General features: G+C 40.9%; 2 protein-coding genes and 1 long non-coding RNA gene across 7 annotated transcripts in view; 2 read left to right on the top strand and 1 right to left on the bottom strand.

Moving 5' to 3' along the window:
• The first annotated feature begins 1188 nt into the window (after positions 1–1188).
• On the top strand, positions 1189–12415 carry hepacam2 (HEPACAM family member 2). Of its 4 annotated transcripts, XM_086013719.1 has the most exons (11): positions 1860–1933; positions 5209–5293; positions 5797–5875; positions 9065–9424; positions 9557–9844; positions 10062–10361; positions 10964–11089; positions 11179–11200; positions 11291–11325; positions 11404–11477; positions 11567–12415. In XM_086013719.1, the coding sequence occupies exons 3-11, from the start codon at positions 5818–5820 to the stop codon at positions 11675–11677; spliced, it is 1374 nt and encodes a 457-aa protein (XP_085869845.1). In that variant the 5' UTR covers positions 1860–1933; positions 5209–5293; positions 5797–5817; the 3' UTR covers positions 11678–12415. The 4 variants fall into 4 exon arrangements, with proteins under 4 accessions (XP_085869842.1, XP_085869845.1, XP_085869843.1 ...); XM_086013716.1 differs by lacking the exon at positions 1860–1933 and adding an exon at positions 1189–1283 and having other exon boundaries at positions 5258–5293; positions 11273–11477; XM_086013717.1 differs by having other exon boundaries at positions 1895–1933; positions 5258–5293; positions 11273–11477.
• LOC147132346 (uncharacterized) lies at positions 12373–14399 on the bottom strand. The gene is made up of 3 exons (XR_015081977.1): positions 14282–14399; positions 12588–12654; positions 12373–12474 (listed from the first exon to the last, which is right to left on the bottom strand). It is a non-coding gene; the product is annotated as an uncharacterized LOC147132346 (long non-coding RNA).
• The window catches only part of vps50 (VPS50 EARP/GARPII complex subunit), a 55900-nt gene continuing 55552 nt past the window's right edge, over positions 14085–14432 (top strand). The window contains exon 1 of one of the 2 annotated variants that reach the window (XM_086013709.1): positions 14085–14248. In XM_086013709.1, the coding sequence (XP_085869835.1) occupies positions 14216–14248 (33 nt within the window). In that variant the 5' untranslated portion in view covers positions 14085–14215. The remainder of the gene's footprint in view (positions 14249–14432) is intronic. The other variant, XM_086013712.1, reaches the window with a different exon arrangement.

Raw genomic sequence — 14432 nt, 5'->3', positions numbered from 1 at the left:
TTCATAGTTAACCAACCAATGGGTCAACATGGCTTGTTTTATTTACTTCACACCTCTCATCGCTTACATCAGATGCTTGTGGCCTTTACATTCAAAACAAGGAATACCTCCGTCTTATGATATCGCAGTGAGATATCCTTATCCACTCATCTCCTCTTTTCTAACAGGAACTATGGCATCTCTTATCTGAGCAATGTGCTGGTGGGAACCACTAAGATACGAAGATGTGGGCAGACCTCCAGATGTGACCCTGCACACTTTTCCTTCAGTATATGCACATATAAGCCCCAAGGGGTTCATGTTGAGTGACGAAAACCTTTAGTGTTATTCCATGACTGGAAAAGGGGGCAATGCAATTCCTTTATACATGTTTTTTTTTTTGTTTTGTTTTTTTTGCGTGTGTCTAACTTCCATAGCAATTGGAACAGCATGCAGGCCGGTTTTGCTTTACGGGAAGGTGGTTAAGTGACATTAATGCCCCCGTTACATCTTATTGCTGGCAAATACAGCGTTGTTTTCCCTTATCCCGTGTTTTACGATGGTGTGAAGCATAAAGGACAAGCACAGACCTGAGCAAAGGGAGGACTGATTTCCAGCTTCTGATGGCAGTGTGTCTTAGCAGCCAGTTTATTGCAGGAGCGAACATAGAGGTGGCTGTGTCCATTCAACTCTTTATGCATGCACGTGCAACCAGCCACACAAACACATGCCCTCAGACACCAGTCGAGTTTGTGGCATTTGCACTGAGGTAAACATCACATTTTTCAGAGATGTGTGTGTTGGATGAAAGACATTTTGCGTTTCTCAGTCTACGGGGAAATTAAAGAGTCCATGCTGCGCTGGAATAAATGTTCACTTTCATTTCCGTGCCCGTGTTAAATTTGAACTAAGGCATTCGACACCATCACGTCTGGAGTTGACAAATTTCATATTTTAGGGCTTTGCTCTTTTCTCATTTGCTCCACATTTCGCACAATAAGAGACTGAGTGTTACACCTGCTCTATGTGAGAACATTTGTTTTTGCACTTTCTTCATAGAACCGATCCCAGCCAAAGTGAGCGAATGTCAACACTGATGCATTTTATCAGTGCCAACTACTGTTAAGAGTCACATGTGCTCCAGTGACTTGGATTTTTAATAGACAATAATTTCTAGTGTACAAGCATATCCTTCGATTGACATTGTCAAAGTGTGTGTTTGACTGGCGACAGAAGAGGATCTGGGTTGCAGACGGCAGGATTTGACATTGGCTTACTTCCTGTCATTGACTGCGGGTCACATGGTGAGTGCGTGGGCGCTAGATAATGGAATGCGTTAAAAGGGTTCGGCTCCTTCCACCAGACACAGTGTCACACACACATACGCACACGCCCCCCCTCCCCCCCGCACACACACACACTAAAGCTAACAGCTGGATGCATGTGTGTCGTATTCTTAATGAAGTGAAACTAAGCATTGCTTTGCATTAGTTTTCATATTCATTGCATATTGACACACTTTAAATTTCCAGATTATTATGAATGAAGTTCAGTCTCTGTTTAGGCACTCGGTTCCTGAGAGCAAAGGAGCCGCCGCCGCCGCCTGTGAGAGATACAAAGGTTCAATGGTGCGGCAGTCAACAAAGTGTCATTCCTGTGCAAACTTAAGTGCATAGCATGTACAAGCATACACCCACACACTGCACGACATGTGCATCCAGCATTCACAGTTTCCTTCTGTTATAAATCTTAGCGTGTGAATGGAGCTTTGCCATCCAATCAAATCACTCGCATACCATGCAAACATCCCCACCCCTTTTCTTTGCTGCCCAGCTACTTCTGTTAAATCTCTCTCACTCTTTCAAGGGGAACATTTGTGTATGGGAAGCCAAAAAGCATTTTAGGTAGTAATCAGAAGCGTGACATCCGCTCATCAACAAGCTCAAAGGCTCTAGTGCGTGTGCCCACTTTCACTTTTCATTGAAGAGTTGATAGAGTGACTGTGAAGGTGTTTGGATATGCGCTCACCCTTTCAGGCAGAATCAAAGTCCATTTCTTAAAAATATATAGCGCTATTTATCTTCTATATAGCACTTGTCAGAGAGAGAAAGATATGTGAGCCTGTATCACAGTGGGCCAATGACACCCCATGTGGCCCCACTGTAACGACTGCACCACACACACTCACACACACGTGCCAATAGTGTGGCCTTGATGTGGGCTGCTGTGCTGTGTCTACTTTGAGTGCCTGCAGATGGAGGCCAAGGCTTCCAGTGAGCAGGAATGATGGTGAGGGAGAAGAAGAATCTACAAAAGAGAAAAAGATTTTCGCTGCTAGGGTCCTTCCTTGGCCCAAGCACCACCACGTTGCAAAGTTTTGAAAATTGGTTGTTTTTACAAAATCCCCTTAAAGGTGGAAGTTAACCCTCCTATTTTTTTTTTTTTTTACAATAATATATTCTTTGTGCCTTCACAAGTCTAAATACGGTACTCTGATTAATATTGTGTTTGTAGAATATGAGTGAAGCAGCAAAATCCACCAGTTTTTAACCATCTCAGCAGCTGGCCATTTTGTCACTTCTGTTGGCTGAAAATGACATCACGGTTTCTCAGGGCTCAGGTAACGACCAATCACAGCTCAAGCCCTGAGTTACTGTGACTGTAACTTTTCGGTCAACAGAAATGACAAAATGGCCGCCCCCTGAGATAGCAAAAAATGGGTGGATTTTGCTGCTTAACTCTGTTTGACCTGCATAGAACATATTCTTGTAAAGAAGATTTTGGGGTTGAACTCCTCTTTAAAGCGGAAGTCAACCCAAACATATTTTTTTCAAGAATATGTTAGCAGGAGGACCACTAGTTGAAACACGGCATTCTGATTAATTTTGCGTTTGTGGAATATAAATTAAGCAGCAAAATGCACTCGTTTTTAGCCATCTCTGGGGGCGGCCAATTTGAGTTCTGTCAACTGAAAATGACATCACAACTGCTCATAACGACCAATCACGGCTGACCTGTTTTCTGAATCTGAGCCGTGATTGGTCGTTGTGAGCATTTGTGATGTCATTTTCAGTCGACAGAAGACAAAATGGCCGCCCCGAGAGATGGCTAAAACAAGTGGATTAACACTTATTCCACAAACGCAAAATTAATCAGAATGCCGTGTTTCAACTAGTGGGCTTGCATAGAACATATTCTTGTAAAAAAATGTTTGCCTTGACTTCCGCTTTGATAAACAAATACGTCTTCCTTTATAGACTTGGGGAATTAAATGTGCCTTTTGACGTACGTCAAAGAAAATAATTGTATCACAAGTACATACGGACGTGACAGGATGATGAGAATGACGGTGAAGAGCATGAGCTTGCAGTTCAGTCAAGTAGAGCAGTGGCAGCAGACACAGCCTGGGAGACTGGAAATGGAAAAAATGACATTTTCAAGTACAGGAAGAGGGCCCCCATTTGAGGTTGTGTCGCGTGTGCGTGACTCAGCTTTGGCGCCCTGGTTCTTGGAGAGCTGTCACGCCAGGTCACGTTGTGTTACATCTGATAAAAAGCACAAGAGTTATGTTTTACGTGGGAATCAATTTGGGTGTATTGAGGAGAGTCACAGATCAATCGAGTGGTTCAGTCATAATTTAATAGGACAATCCCGAGTTTAGGGCGCATTTATGAATTCTTCCAATGCATCATCTGAAACAACAAAATACATTATTTCAGCATTTTTGTGACCTTATACCGGGATTGTTCTGCTCACTCACCAAGTCAAAAGGTCACAGCAATAGGTCTCATGTGTGCTTCACCGAAGGACTCAAATAGAAAATATTACTCCTGTCTGTCTTGAAATTAGCTGAAGAGAATGACAAATATCCCTCAAGAATAACCATTGAAAACATTTTTTACAGTCACATGATGCAAAAAAATAACACGAACAAAAACAAAAAGGGAGAGGCAACAACATGCCTTTTAGCAGTTCCATCTAATATCAAGGCAGCATCATATTTATTTTCTAAGATCTTATTGTATCAAACTGGATGTTGAACCTATTACCTCAGTTTACCTCATAAACCAATTGGGTTGGGAAGTGGTGCCGTACAAGCATGCAACGCCATGTAAAAAGTTGGCGTTGTCTAAAAAATGTTGACTAAATTAACACTGAAGTGCTCCAATGACGACTTAATGGCTCTTTTCACATGATTGGGACAATGCAATGCCTCCATCTATTGGCTAAGTAGCAACTAGCAGAAGAAGAAAAATAGAACAATTAAGCCCCAAATAACGACGAACAGTGATGAGCTTTGTTTTCTGTCTGTACTTTTTCAAATACTCTAATAATATCAGAAAACATATAGATGTATAAAGTAGAGCCACATAAAGTAATAGGTATTGCTTAAATAGGAATAAGATGAGGTTTTCCGGAATCCTTTATAAGTTAAATAATATACAGCACAGACATTCGTCTCGTGAATGTCTACATTCAATTGAATTACATTAGGTACACATGTAAATTAATTTTGCACAACTAAAGTCTAGATTTGGTCTGCAGTGTGTTCGGAAAGTCACTGTGCACTTATGATTTTATTGTTATTAAAATACATCTTCCCAAATAGAATTCAGGAGGTACATTGGGTAGGATTAAATGGAACAGTCCCAAAATGAGAAAATGTCTTGATGTTTTCATAAGGTAATTTTAAACCTCATTTTATATACTTGATGATTTTTTGTAATCATTCAAATTTGCCAGGGTTGTTAACACCAACCTTTGTGTGATGTGTCAACTTTAGAAAATGTTTATTTTCACCTTAAAGAGACTTTAGGAATGTCAAGATGTTACTTAAAACAATGCCTGTACAGTCAATAATGGATTTATGATGGTCGAGACACCTGTCACAGTGATTTCAAATGGTTAAAAAAAAAAAAAAAGAGCAACTCCTGAAATAATACAATACCGTAACTGTAAATATTCATATCTGCGCCTTCTATATTTCTGAGTGTACTGTGCAATTGTATGAGTGTGTGTGTGTGTTATATAAACCTCCACTCCTGATTGTTCATTTACTCTCCATGGTACCATCACCAAATGCGGCGTTCATTTACACTGCCAACAATGGCTTCATTCATTAGATGCGTGCCAAGTTTCGTCACATGTTCAATGACCATGCTACCCATCATAATTTACAACAAATACTGTTGGGATCTTCTTATCTTTCTGTCTTTTTTCACTTCCCAGGAGGGTGAAAACGATATAAAAATGTTGTCAAACCACATATCTCTTTCAGCTTGATGTGGCTCTGTACCTTGAGGACAACTGAAAGGTCAGTGATGGGAACACTTGAGCACCTGCAGTATCGGTTTTGCCATTTACAAAAATCATGTAAAAGCGTGATCGCTTTCTACTCTGTAACGAAACCAAATTTGAGCAATTACAAGATTGATGTCTATCTGGTTTTTCTGTTCCCCACCCATACACTTTAAAAGATTGATGTAAACAGCTGGTGTTAGAGTATACAAATTCAGCTTCCATTCTGGTGTCGAAACTATTCATTTACATGTACATGTCTCAGTTTCTGTGACGAAATGAAACCCTCAACCTCGAGGCAGGACTATGTGTGTGTGTGAGGCCCACGCTGTCCTGCCACTGAGCCAGGTGGACCTCTTCTTCTTCCCCCACCTGATGTCACGTGGGAGGGGCCTTGCTGCAGAAGCTCGCTCCTCTCATTTCCCTGGCAAATGTTGTCGCCACAACCGGTCACACTTCTCTCCTCCCTCCTCAATCATCCCTCTGACGCCTCCTTCGTTCATCCCTCATTCCTCACAGGTCCCAAGAGGATAAGATGCCATGGAGGCCACGCGTGGAATGGCACTTTGCGTCTGCTCGCTGCTGGTCCTCCTAACAGGTGAGCGATGCTGTTGGGGTGATGTGATTGATGGACAATGTTGACATGTAGGAAGTTTTGTTGATTTTTTTGGGGGTGAGAAAATGTTAAGTGAGACATTTGTTTATAACAATTACACACAACCGAGATGCAGTCGTGGTACAAGTTTTCATTTTTTAATTTAAAAAGGAAAATATGACTTAAAAAATACAAAAACTAACTCGAAAGGGTATCCTCCCGGCTCGTCGCCATGAAAGTTCAGCTCTATTTACAAAGTCGTATAATATTTTACTCTAACTGGAATATGCTTTAAGTAAATTCCGCGGCCTGTATCTACTTTATTTACACATGCTTTCCATAATCCTCGCTGTAACTTCGCCATTTGAATGTCGCCAGGTCCAGAATAATTTTTTGAAAAGTCAGTGGAAACAAGAAGTGAGCAACACCGCTGCGTTGTGACTCATTTGGAGACAACCTTACATAAACACAGCATCAAAAAATGTTATGTGTCGCCTGATTTTAAGTTTGGAAAAGCAGATACATCCTTAAGGTGATGTGTTTGTCTTATCTCTGAGCAAGGTGGTAGACCTCCACTTGCATTTTGACACGCACCGTCTGACTTTATTTAGTATCCAAACAGCTTACATGGTTGTGAAGGTGATAAGAGGCAGGTGTGTGTATGTAAGGGCCTTCACTTGTAATTGTTTGAAAGTGAATGTGTGCCCTTCATTACCTTGGGAGTGTGTGTGCATGTGGTACAATCTTTACCATCACTGCCGCAGTATATGACCACAACAATGACCACTTTGTTTGGGGACAACAATTAAGCAGCGGGCTTGGCACACTTCACCTCATTTTGTCTTTTCAGTGTGTCCCAGCTGGTGTAAAAGAAGGCACACGCCTGCTTGTGACAACACACACACGCACACACAACACATGAAACTCGCCTGCAGGCCTGGGATAGTTGGACGTGTTGCAAGGGTGTGGGTGCTGCATCTATTATTTAGTACATAACGGCTAGCAGAGTAGTTAAGCCATTGTGATAAGCAGCATGGAAACATGGAGTAACAGGAGGAAGTGGCATTTGGTCAGAAAGGGTGTGTGTGTGCGTGTGTGTGGGTGTGTGTGCGGGTGCGCGCGTAAAACTTGCTATTTTTTACGGCATATTTTTTATGAGTTAATTACTACATGACATTGCTTTACAAGCACATACAAAAAAATAATAAAAGTTACGTTTAACAAATAATTTCATGACAGCATTTTGTTCTCTTGGCTCCGTAATGACTTTGGGATCCATACAAAACTTTCCCTAATTTTAGTTGCCTGACTACAAGCACACCAACCTGCTCTGATTAGATTTGAAAAACGGATAAGCTTAACATGCAAATAGGATTTTCCATGTCAAATTGAAATTCCTTCCATTTGCATCAGGTCTGGGTGAAGCGTGTTGGAATATTGATGAACTTTTAATGATTACTTGTTCTCTGCCACACTTATAGTTGGATTCTTTAAAAAAAAAACTGTAAAGAGCGGAATCTCACCGTGGAAGTTATCAACAAGTAGAAAATGTACATGCGGATATTTTTGGCTAATGTTAGCCTTAAATGAGCACATGGTGGACCTTCACTTCGCAACTTAATTCAGTTAGCAACAAGATTCGAACAAAAAGGAAACACATTAGAAAAGACTCACCATTGTACTGGTTTGTGTATAAATGTTTGGCTACTTCTAGTAAAACCTCAGAGTTTCATAATTCTGCTACATTTTCAGGATGACTGAAATTAAAACACCCCCTCACTCAAGTAACTTTATTGACCTATTCAACAATTGTATTTTGCTGGTAATTTTTTAGAAATGTGTAGAGCAGCTTAACATAAACATTTCAAAATAGGTTAACTCAATTTATTGTTCTCAACATTAGATCAATGAAATATCTTTGCGCAGAGCTAACAACAAGCAGTTTCGTGGTACAAGGTTGACATAAAAAGGACAGTTCGAAGATCCCAATGTAAGCAAACAGCGATAGTCTCTTTGCAAGTTAGTGCCTCGCAGTACCACCACCCCCTCACATGCTGTTTGCTCTCAGCCTGGCATCCAAACAGAAACAAACGAAGAAAAAAAAAAGACTTCATTCCACTTTTCCAACTTACGAGACGAAAAATGTGCAGAGAAAGCAATCGGTAGTTGTGAAGAGCCCCCTGCCAAAAGACACCAGCCAGTTGAAATGAAATATTAATGGTGCTTATGTAACAGCAAATCTAAAATTCGAGTTGTATTAATTGTGATGAACTCACAATATAAGCACGGTTTGAAACATCAGTTGCTGACATGAGAAGTTGTTGAGCATCGTATTGACAAGCTTCCCTGGCAACTACCCTCAACAGCAGACAGCAAAGTGATCAACAGTTATCCAGCGACTTTAGACAGCCCGTGTTTGTTTTGTGCGGCGTTAGGTTGAAAGACAGGTCTTGTCCTCGTCAAACAACAATGGCAGCAGTGAGCTGTGTCAATATTAACTCATTACAGTTTGAGGATCTGGACAACTTGGAGAAAAGGATGCAGATAGTCCAAATAACCTCTGAGACCAAGCCTATATTTGGTGATAGAGACCCAATTAATACTTTAGCATGAGCAATTTAAACTCCTTGGACTTAGTTTTATACATTCCAGCACGATTCAATGACATCAAGATCTGAATTGCAAACGCTTGCTTTACAAATGTTCAGTTCTGATGAACCCAGTTAAGGAAGTAGTGTACAGTAATGCAGAACTATATGTTGATACTGTTGTTTTATTGTTTCCCTTCAACTTGGAACTATTTTACATATACAGAACTATACTCATTCACAATATGTGATGACCATCTTATACAATGTTTCTGTTCAAATGTAAAAAAAATTACATTTGGCCATCTATTTTATACATCAGTTTTTTTCCCCCATTGCGGTCAGAGGCGAGAGGATGTGATAAAAGTGTAACCTATAAGACCAACACATTTATGTATAGTAAATTTAATATTGTTTATTGGATATCAAGAATTTATTGCTTGTATTTGTTAAAAAAAATTACATGGGATGAGGTCCTTGAAAACGCAATCGCATATTAATTCTCAATTGCAATATTGAGGAGAAAAAAAAACATTTTTCAAACTTCTTCAGATCTACGACTTTGTACGAAAATCCTACTCATCTTCATTTTTGCTGCTCATAGACGTCAGTGCAAAGTTCATCCATGTCACTTCATCAACCCGGCATGGCATCGAGGGAAAGTCCATGCGCCTGCCCGTTGAGATGTACTTCCATTTGGATGAGGCGGAGATCCAGGGAACGTGGTCTCACACCACGACGAGCGGCATCAGGACCACTCTGGTGACGTTTACCAAAGAGTCCACCATCACTGACATGATGTACCGCAACCACATCCTTTTCAAAGAGCCCAATATGTCTTTGCTGATACGGAAATTAAATCAGCGTGATGAGGGAGATTATCACCTCAACCTCAACATAGAGTTTCTTAACAAGTCGGGGCAGGTTTTCAAAGAGGAGAGGACGGTGCGTGTCACTGTGGATGGTGAGTGTACTCTTGTTTGATGCATCAGTTAAAGTGGAAATCAACCCAAACACATTTTTTTCAAGAATATGTTCCCAGCAGGCCCACTAGTTGAAACACGGCATTCTGATTGATATTGTGTTTGTTTCTTAGTTCCTGTGTCCACACCGGTAATTGAGACGGGCCCATCTTACGCAGTAGTTGAGGACAAGGCCAACGTTACATGGACATGTTCGGTGGAGAGAGGAACAAGGGTTGTGTTTCAGTGGTACAGAGACAATGTCCTTCTGGGTGTCAGTGACAGATATCACTTTTCCAAAGACAAATCCACGCTGCTGATCAGTCCTGTGAAAAAGGAGGACAAGGGAAGTTACCGCTGTGTGGCTACCAACCCTGTCAGCCAGGAGAGATGCAGAAAGGCCTCGGAGCTCACTGTTTACTGTGAGTGGACACTCTCCTTAATCGTGTTCAATTTATGCCTTTCTGTGACTTGTGTCCAAATTTGACTTTGGGCACATGGGTTTAAACTTGAAATTGCACTAGTTTTGAGGCATATCTTTACAAATGAGTTTTTAACCAAACCCAAAAATAATATGACTTTTCAACTTTTCACTATGTCTTACTTTTGTTTTCCCTGACCAATTTATGTCATCCCAAGATGGCCCGTACAACTTGGAGGTGAACTCTGACCAAGGCCTCCGCACAGGAGAGGTGTTCACCATCAACCCTGGAGAACTGGTCTTCTTTGACTGCCAGGCTGATTCCAACCCCCCCAATAGCTACGTGTGGATCTCCAAGCGGCGCAACACGACGCAGGTCATCACAGAGGGCCCGCGGTTGGAGGTTCTCTCCTACAGACTGGCCCAGGCTGAGGAGTACCTGTGCCGGGCCTTCAACAATGTGACGCAAAAGCAAGACGAGACCCAGTTTACCTTGGTGGTCGCCAGCCTTGGAACAGGTGAGTAGAAAATGTCAGCAAGCAAAATCAGATGTGGTTTTATTACGTGTAGTACTACCAATTCTGTGCTTGGCAGGGAAGTGAAACCTGATTATGACTACCACGAAACACGAACAACGTATTCATATCTCTGTTGCTAGGTTTCATTGCCTGGAGTCTGTATTAAAGTTCAGTGTGTGGGAAAGCAAACAGAGCATAACATCTGTTGTATTTGTTGACGAGGTTTTATAGCATGCGGAGATACTGTGTGCCGAATGGAACGATATGTTGTCACGGTGATGTAGAGAAAAGGCTTAGCGATGGCTCCCGCTGATTACTGGTTAGGGTTTAACTCGGCTACAGATGCCGCGGTGAATTGAGTTTCTTTTGTTTTTAATCAACGACTCACATTGACTAACTACACACATTTGAGTGACATCAATTTCAATTCGTTATGCTGCTGGTTTTATGTATATGCTGAATATGTAAAGGGCACCGTTGTTTTTGTTGGCAGTGGGATTGCAACCTTGCCCCCAAAGCTGAAGTCCTTTCAAATTACCTAATGCAGTCCAAATGCAGTATAAATCTTAGTACAAATATATCCCTCCTGTGTTTGTTTGCAGGAAAAGAGAAGCACACCCAGGATAATAATGCTGTATCCCCGCTGGCTGTTATTACTGTGTGTTCTTTGTTCATCATCGGCAGCATGCTGCTCGTCTTTTTTAGGAAAGCCTGTCACCCAAAAAGAGGTTAGATGGCCGTTTATGGTGCATTTTCCTACTTTTTTTTTACTGCTTTTTCATGTATTAATGTTTCCTTATCCCTCTTTCCGTCTTAGTGCTCATGAGAATTTATAACAGGTAAGAGCAAAAGGAAACTATTCAATTAAATCACGTGGTTCAAAAACAAATTTGGTATAATCTTTTATTTAGAGTACCTATTTTTGGCAGACCCATCTCTGATCAGAAACGACCACATCGATCAGGTAAGACGCTGCTTCTAACACAATTCTTCTGTACATGTGTATTAGTCATCACTGTGCAAAGAGTATATTCATCAACAGGCCACGAGGATGCAACTGAAGACTTTGGTATCTATGAATTTGTCTCCATACCTGGAAAAATGGAATCTACACAGGTATTTTCCCCCCTTGTTCACATACACAGATTTGTCCAAAAAGCATGAAGAGCTGTTAAATGAATGATTTTCTTCCAACTGTCCCGCAGGCATCATGCAGATCTCTGGCTCGCCTGGAGTCAGTTCAGGATATGCACACCACAATCTACGATGTGATCAGACATGTTCCTGAAACCCCTGGGCAGAGTTTGCTCAAGTGACTTTTAAGTCCCTCAACTAAAAAAAATCATACTTGTTAATGTTTTTAGACTCTTGTCAAAGCCCAAGGCACTGCTTTTAGTGACTCACTGTTTGCACAAGAGCTGAGAGAGACCTGCGCGGGTACACAATCTTATTGTGCACTGTTATGGTCCACACTCTAGGACGGATAATTTATTTTATTGTAAGGATTTTTTTTTTGTTATGGATTTTCTTACATTTTATTCAAGAAAATCTGTGTAGGAAGGACATTGTGTGTGTGTGTGCGTGTGCGTGTGGGAGAGAGAGAGAGAGAGAGAGAGAGAGAGAGAGAGAGAGAGAGAGAGAGAGAACGAGAGAGAGAGAGAGAGAAATCATATTTAAAACCTATTGCTTAATTTTCTAAATCAAAAAACGTTAATTTAATGTTGTTTCTAAAAAGACAGTGAGTTTTATGAGACTAGTGTTTTATGAAGTATTTTTGTAACTTATGTTAAAGAACGAGTGTGATGAAAAACTGTAAATATTGTACATAGGTAACACTGATATTCATTTATAATATGATTTTATTTCTCTGTTTCCTTGAGATCTATTAATTCCTATTTGAAACAGTTAACCCTTTTTCGATAAATGTAGCATTTATCTGCATGGATAAAGATGAATGCTAAATAAGGGAAATGATTGCTTTTGAAATGAATGTACAGTTTGCATTCACATCTCTGTTTTTTTTAATTTGAATAAATGTGACTTTTTTTTTTCAACATGATTGCATTCTTATAGAACTCCAATAGCAGTCCAGGCTGAAAATGTCCACTTTCACCTTGACACATGGAAACCAAGAGCCACTGTCAGTTTTTTTTTCACTTGTGAAAAACTTGCAATCGCTGCAGACTAGTCGGCTTGGTAGATATGATGCATTGGTATGCAGTGTACCTGCTGTGATGGTGGCACACAGGCGGGGGCAGGTGGAGTGCGCTCAGCATGCTGCCTCTGCTGGCACCTTGACACGAGAAGATGAAAAATGAAGTGCCTGTTATTGGTGTATACAGTATATGAGACAACCAAACATAAAATACTCTGAGGTCACAGGTTTACATTTTGGATACTTGCTGGGAATTATTTAAAAAACAAAAACAAAAAAAACAACAACAACAACAAAAAACAGGCATCAAAACCAAGTAGTTCTCCAGAGGTGCTCCATATGTGGATAATGATTAATCCCCTTGTCAAGAAATGTTAATATTCATGAGAATTTAACATGACAGATCCTGAATAACAATAAGCGCTTTATTAAACTAACCTCTAATTACTTTATGACCTCGTGAGTGATCGCTTTATTAGTGGGTCATACCATCTGTTCTATAGCAGCGTATTCTTGAAGAGAGGCTCCTCACTTTGGCTGAAAGCCTGCAAACACCTAAAGAGAGCTTGCTCACCTTCATTTGACTGGGAAATAGCCTGGGGCTTCATTAATCCAGTGCGACATTCTACACTGTATTACTGACAACCATTCACAATTATGGACAAATAGAGTCTTCAATTAATCTAACATGCATGTCGGGAGCCTGCGACTGGCTGGCGACCAGTTCGGGGTGTAGTCTGCCTTCGCCCATTGACGGCTGGGATAGGCTGCAGCAACTCCCCGCGACCCTATATAGGATAAGCGGTTTGGAAGATGATGATGGCATGTCGGGAGAGCCACAGTTGTTTTTGTTTTGGGTTACCCCACCAGAGGTCGCTACAGCGAGTCATTTAGATTATTTGTTTGGCACAATCAATTCAGTCGAGTGAAAATTTGTTTTTAACAATAAACAACAAAAGAAGGTGTTGCGAAGAAAGCAGCAGCTTTTTGTGATCGTTTGCTGTGATGACAGTGCAAATTGAGGTAGCCACGCAAATATAATTATCATATCAAACTGCTATTAGTTATAGGGGAGAGATAAACTGTTCAAATGTATCACCTGATCAAGTGGGCGAATGCAATTTTGTTGTGTGCAATCTGAGGCTTATTTTACTGACCGTGACCTCATCTGTAAGGACTTGAGTTTTAGAACCATGAGAGTCAAAAATGAAAAAAAAGGAAAAAAATAAAAGGCAAATTGCAAAGATGCTAGTTTGCTTCCCGCCTACTATGGAGATGTCCGAGACTGTGCAACAAAACTACATAATGTAATATGATATGCATTTTCCAATGAGGGATTATAAATAAAATAGGAAGTACCATCAGTAAATTAAATTAAGTGCATTCGTATGACCACGTCTGCAGAAAGAAAACCAATGTAAAACGAATGATCGATTTGTGTTGGATACCGTGTTTTTTACAGTTGTTACGGTAATGTAAGGGCCACTGACACGAAAACGTCTGTCAATTAAAAAAACAAAAAAACTGCCTTTCCCATGATGCTTTGGAGCGTGCCAGACAAGCCACCTCCTTGCTCACATGTCACGTGACTGCCAAATATGGCGTCTGTCACCGTATTGATGTAGGTCTGTCGCTGAGATGACAACATAGGTCGAACAATCGCCATTTACATGCTCTTTGGACACATTTCAGCGCTACGATGCAGAAGATCAAGTCTCTCATGACCCGGCAGGTAAGCGAAGTGAATCTACATAAAATGACGTACCCGGCGTTTGTATCCGACACAGCTGGAGAACTTGCTAGCATGGCGGCTAAGGTACTAATTTGACAGGTGTCAATCGAGTAATCAATCCAAGTGCACGTTAACCGATGCAGCAGCTGTCTTGACATCAAAACACACCTGTGCCAAAAGCTCA

The sequence above is a fragment of the Filicampus tigris genome, chromosome 18 (genome assembly GCF_054856515.1).
Source record: "Filicampus tigris isolate MCC_2025a chromosome 18, RoL_Ftig_1.0, whole genome shotgun sequence".
In the NCBI taxonomy this organism is placed as follows: domain Eukaryota; kingdom Metazoa; phylum Chordata; class Actinopteri; order Syngnathiformes; family Syngnathidae; genus Filicampus; species Filicampus tigris.
Note: the sequence above shows the minus strand (reverse complement) of the source record. Positions and strands in the feature narration are given on the sequence as shown.

What these genes read in the sequence shown, in the direction of transcription:
- hepacam2 (XM_086013716.1), top strand. Translation starts at nt 5,818, where the DNA reads ATGGAGGCCACGCGTGGAATGGCACTTTGCGTCTGCTCGCTGCTGGTC. An exon ending in GGTGCGTGTCACTGTGGATG is followed by an intron (nt 9,425 to 9,556) that starts GTGAGTGTACTC and finishes TTTGTTTCTTAG; the next exon opens with TTCCTGTGTCCACACCGGTA. An exon ending in CTCATGAGAATTTATAACAG is followed by an intron (nt 11,201 to 11,272) that starts GTAAGAGCAAAA and finishes TCTTTTATTTAG; the next exon opens with AGTACCTATTTTTGGCAGAC.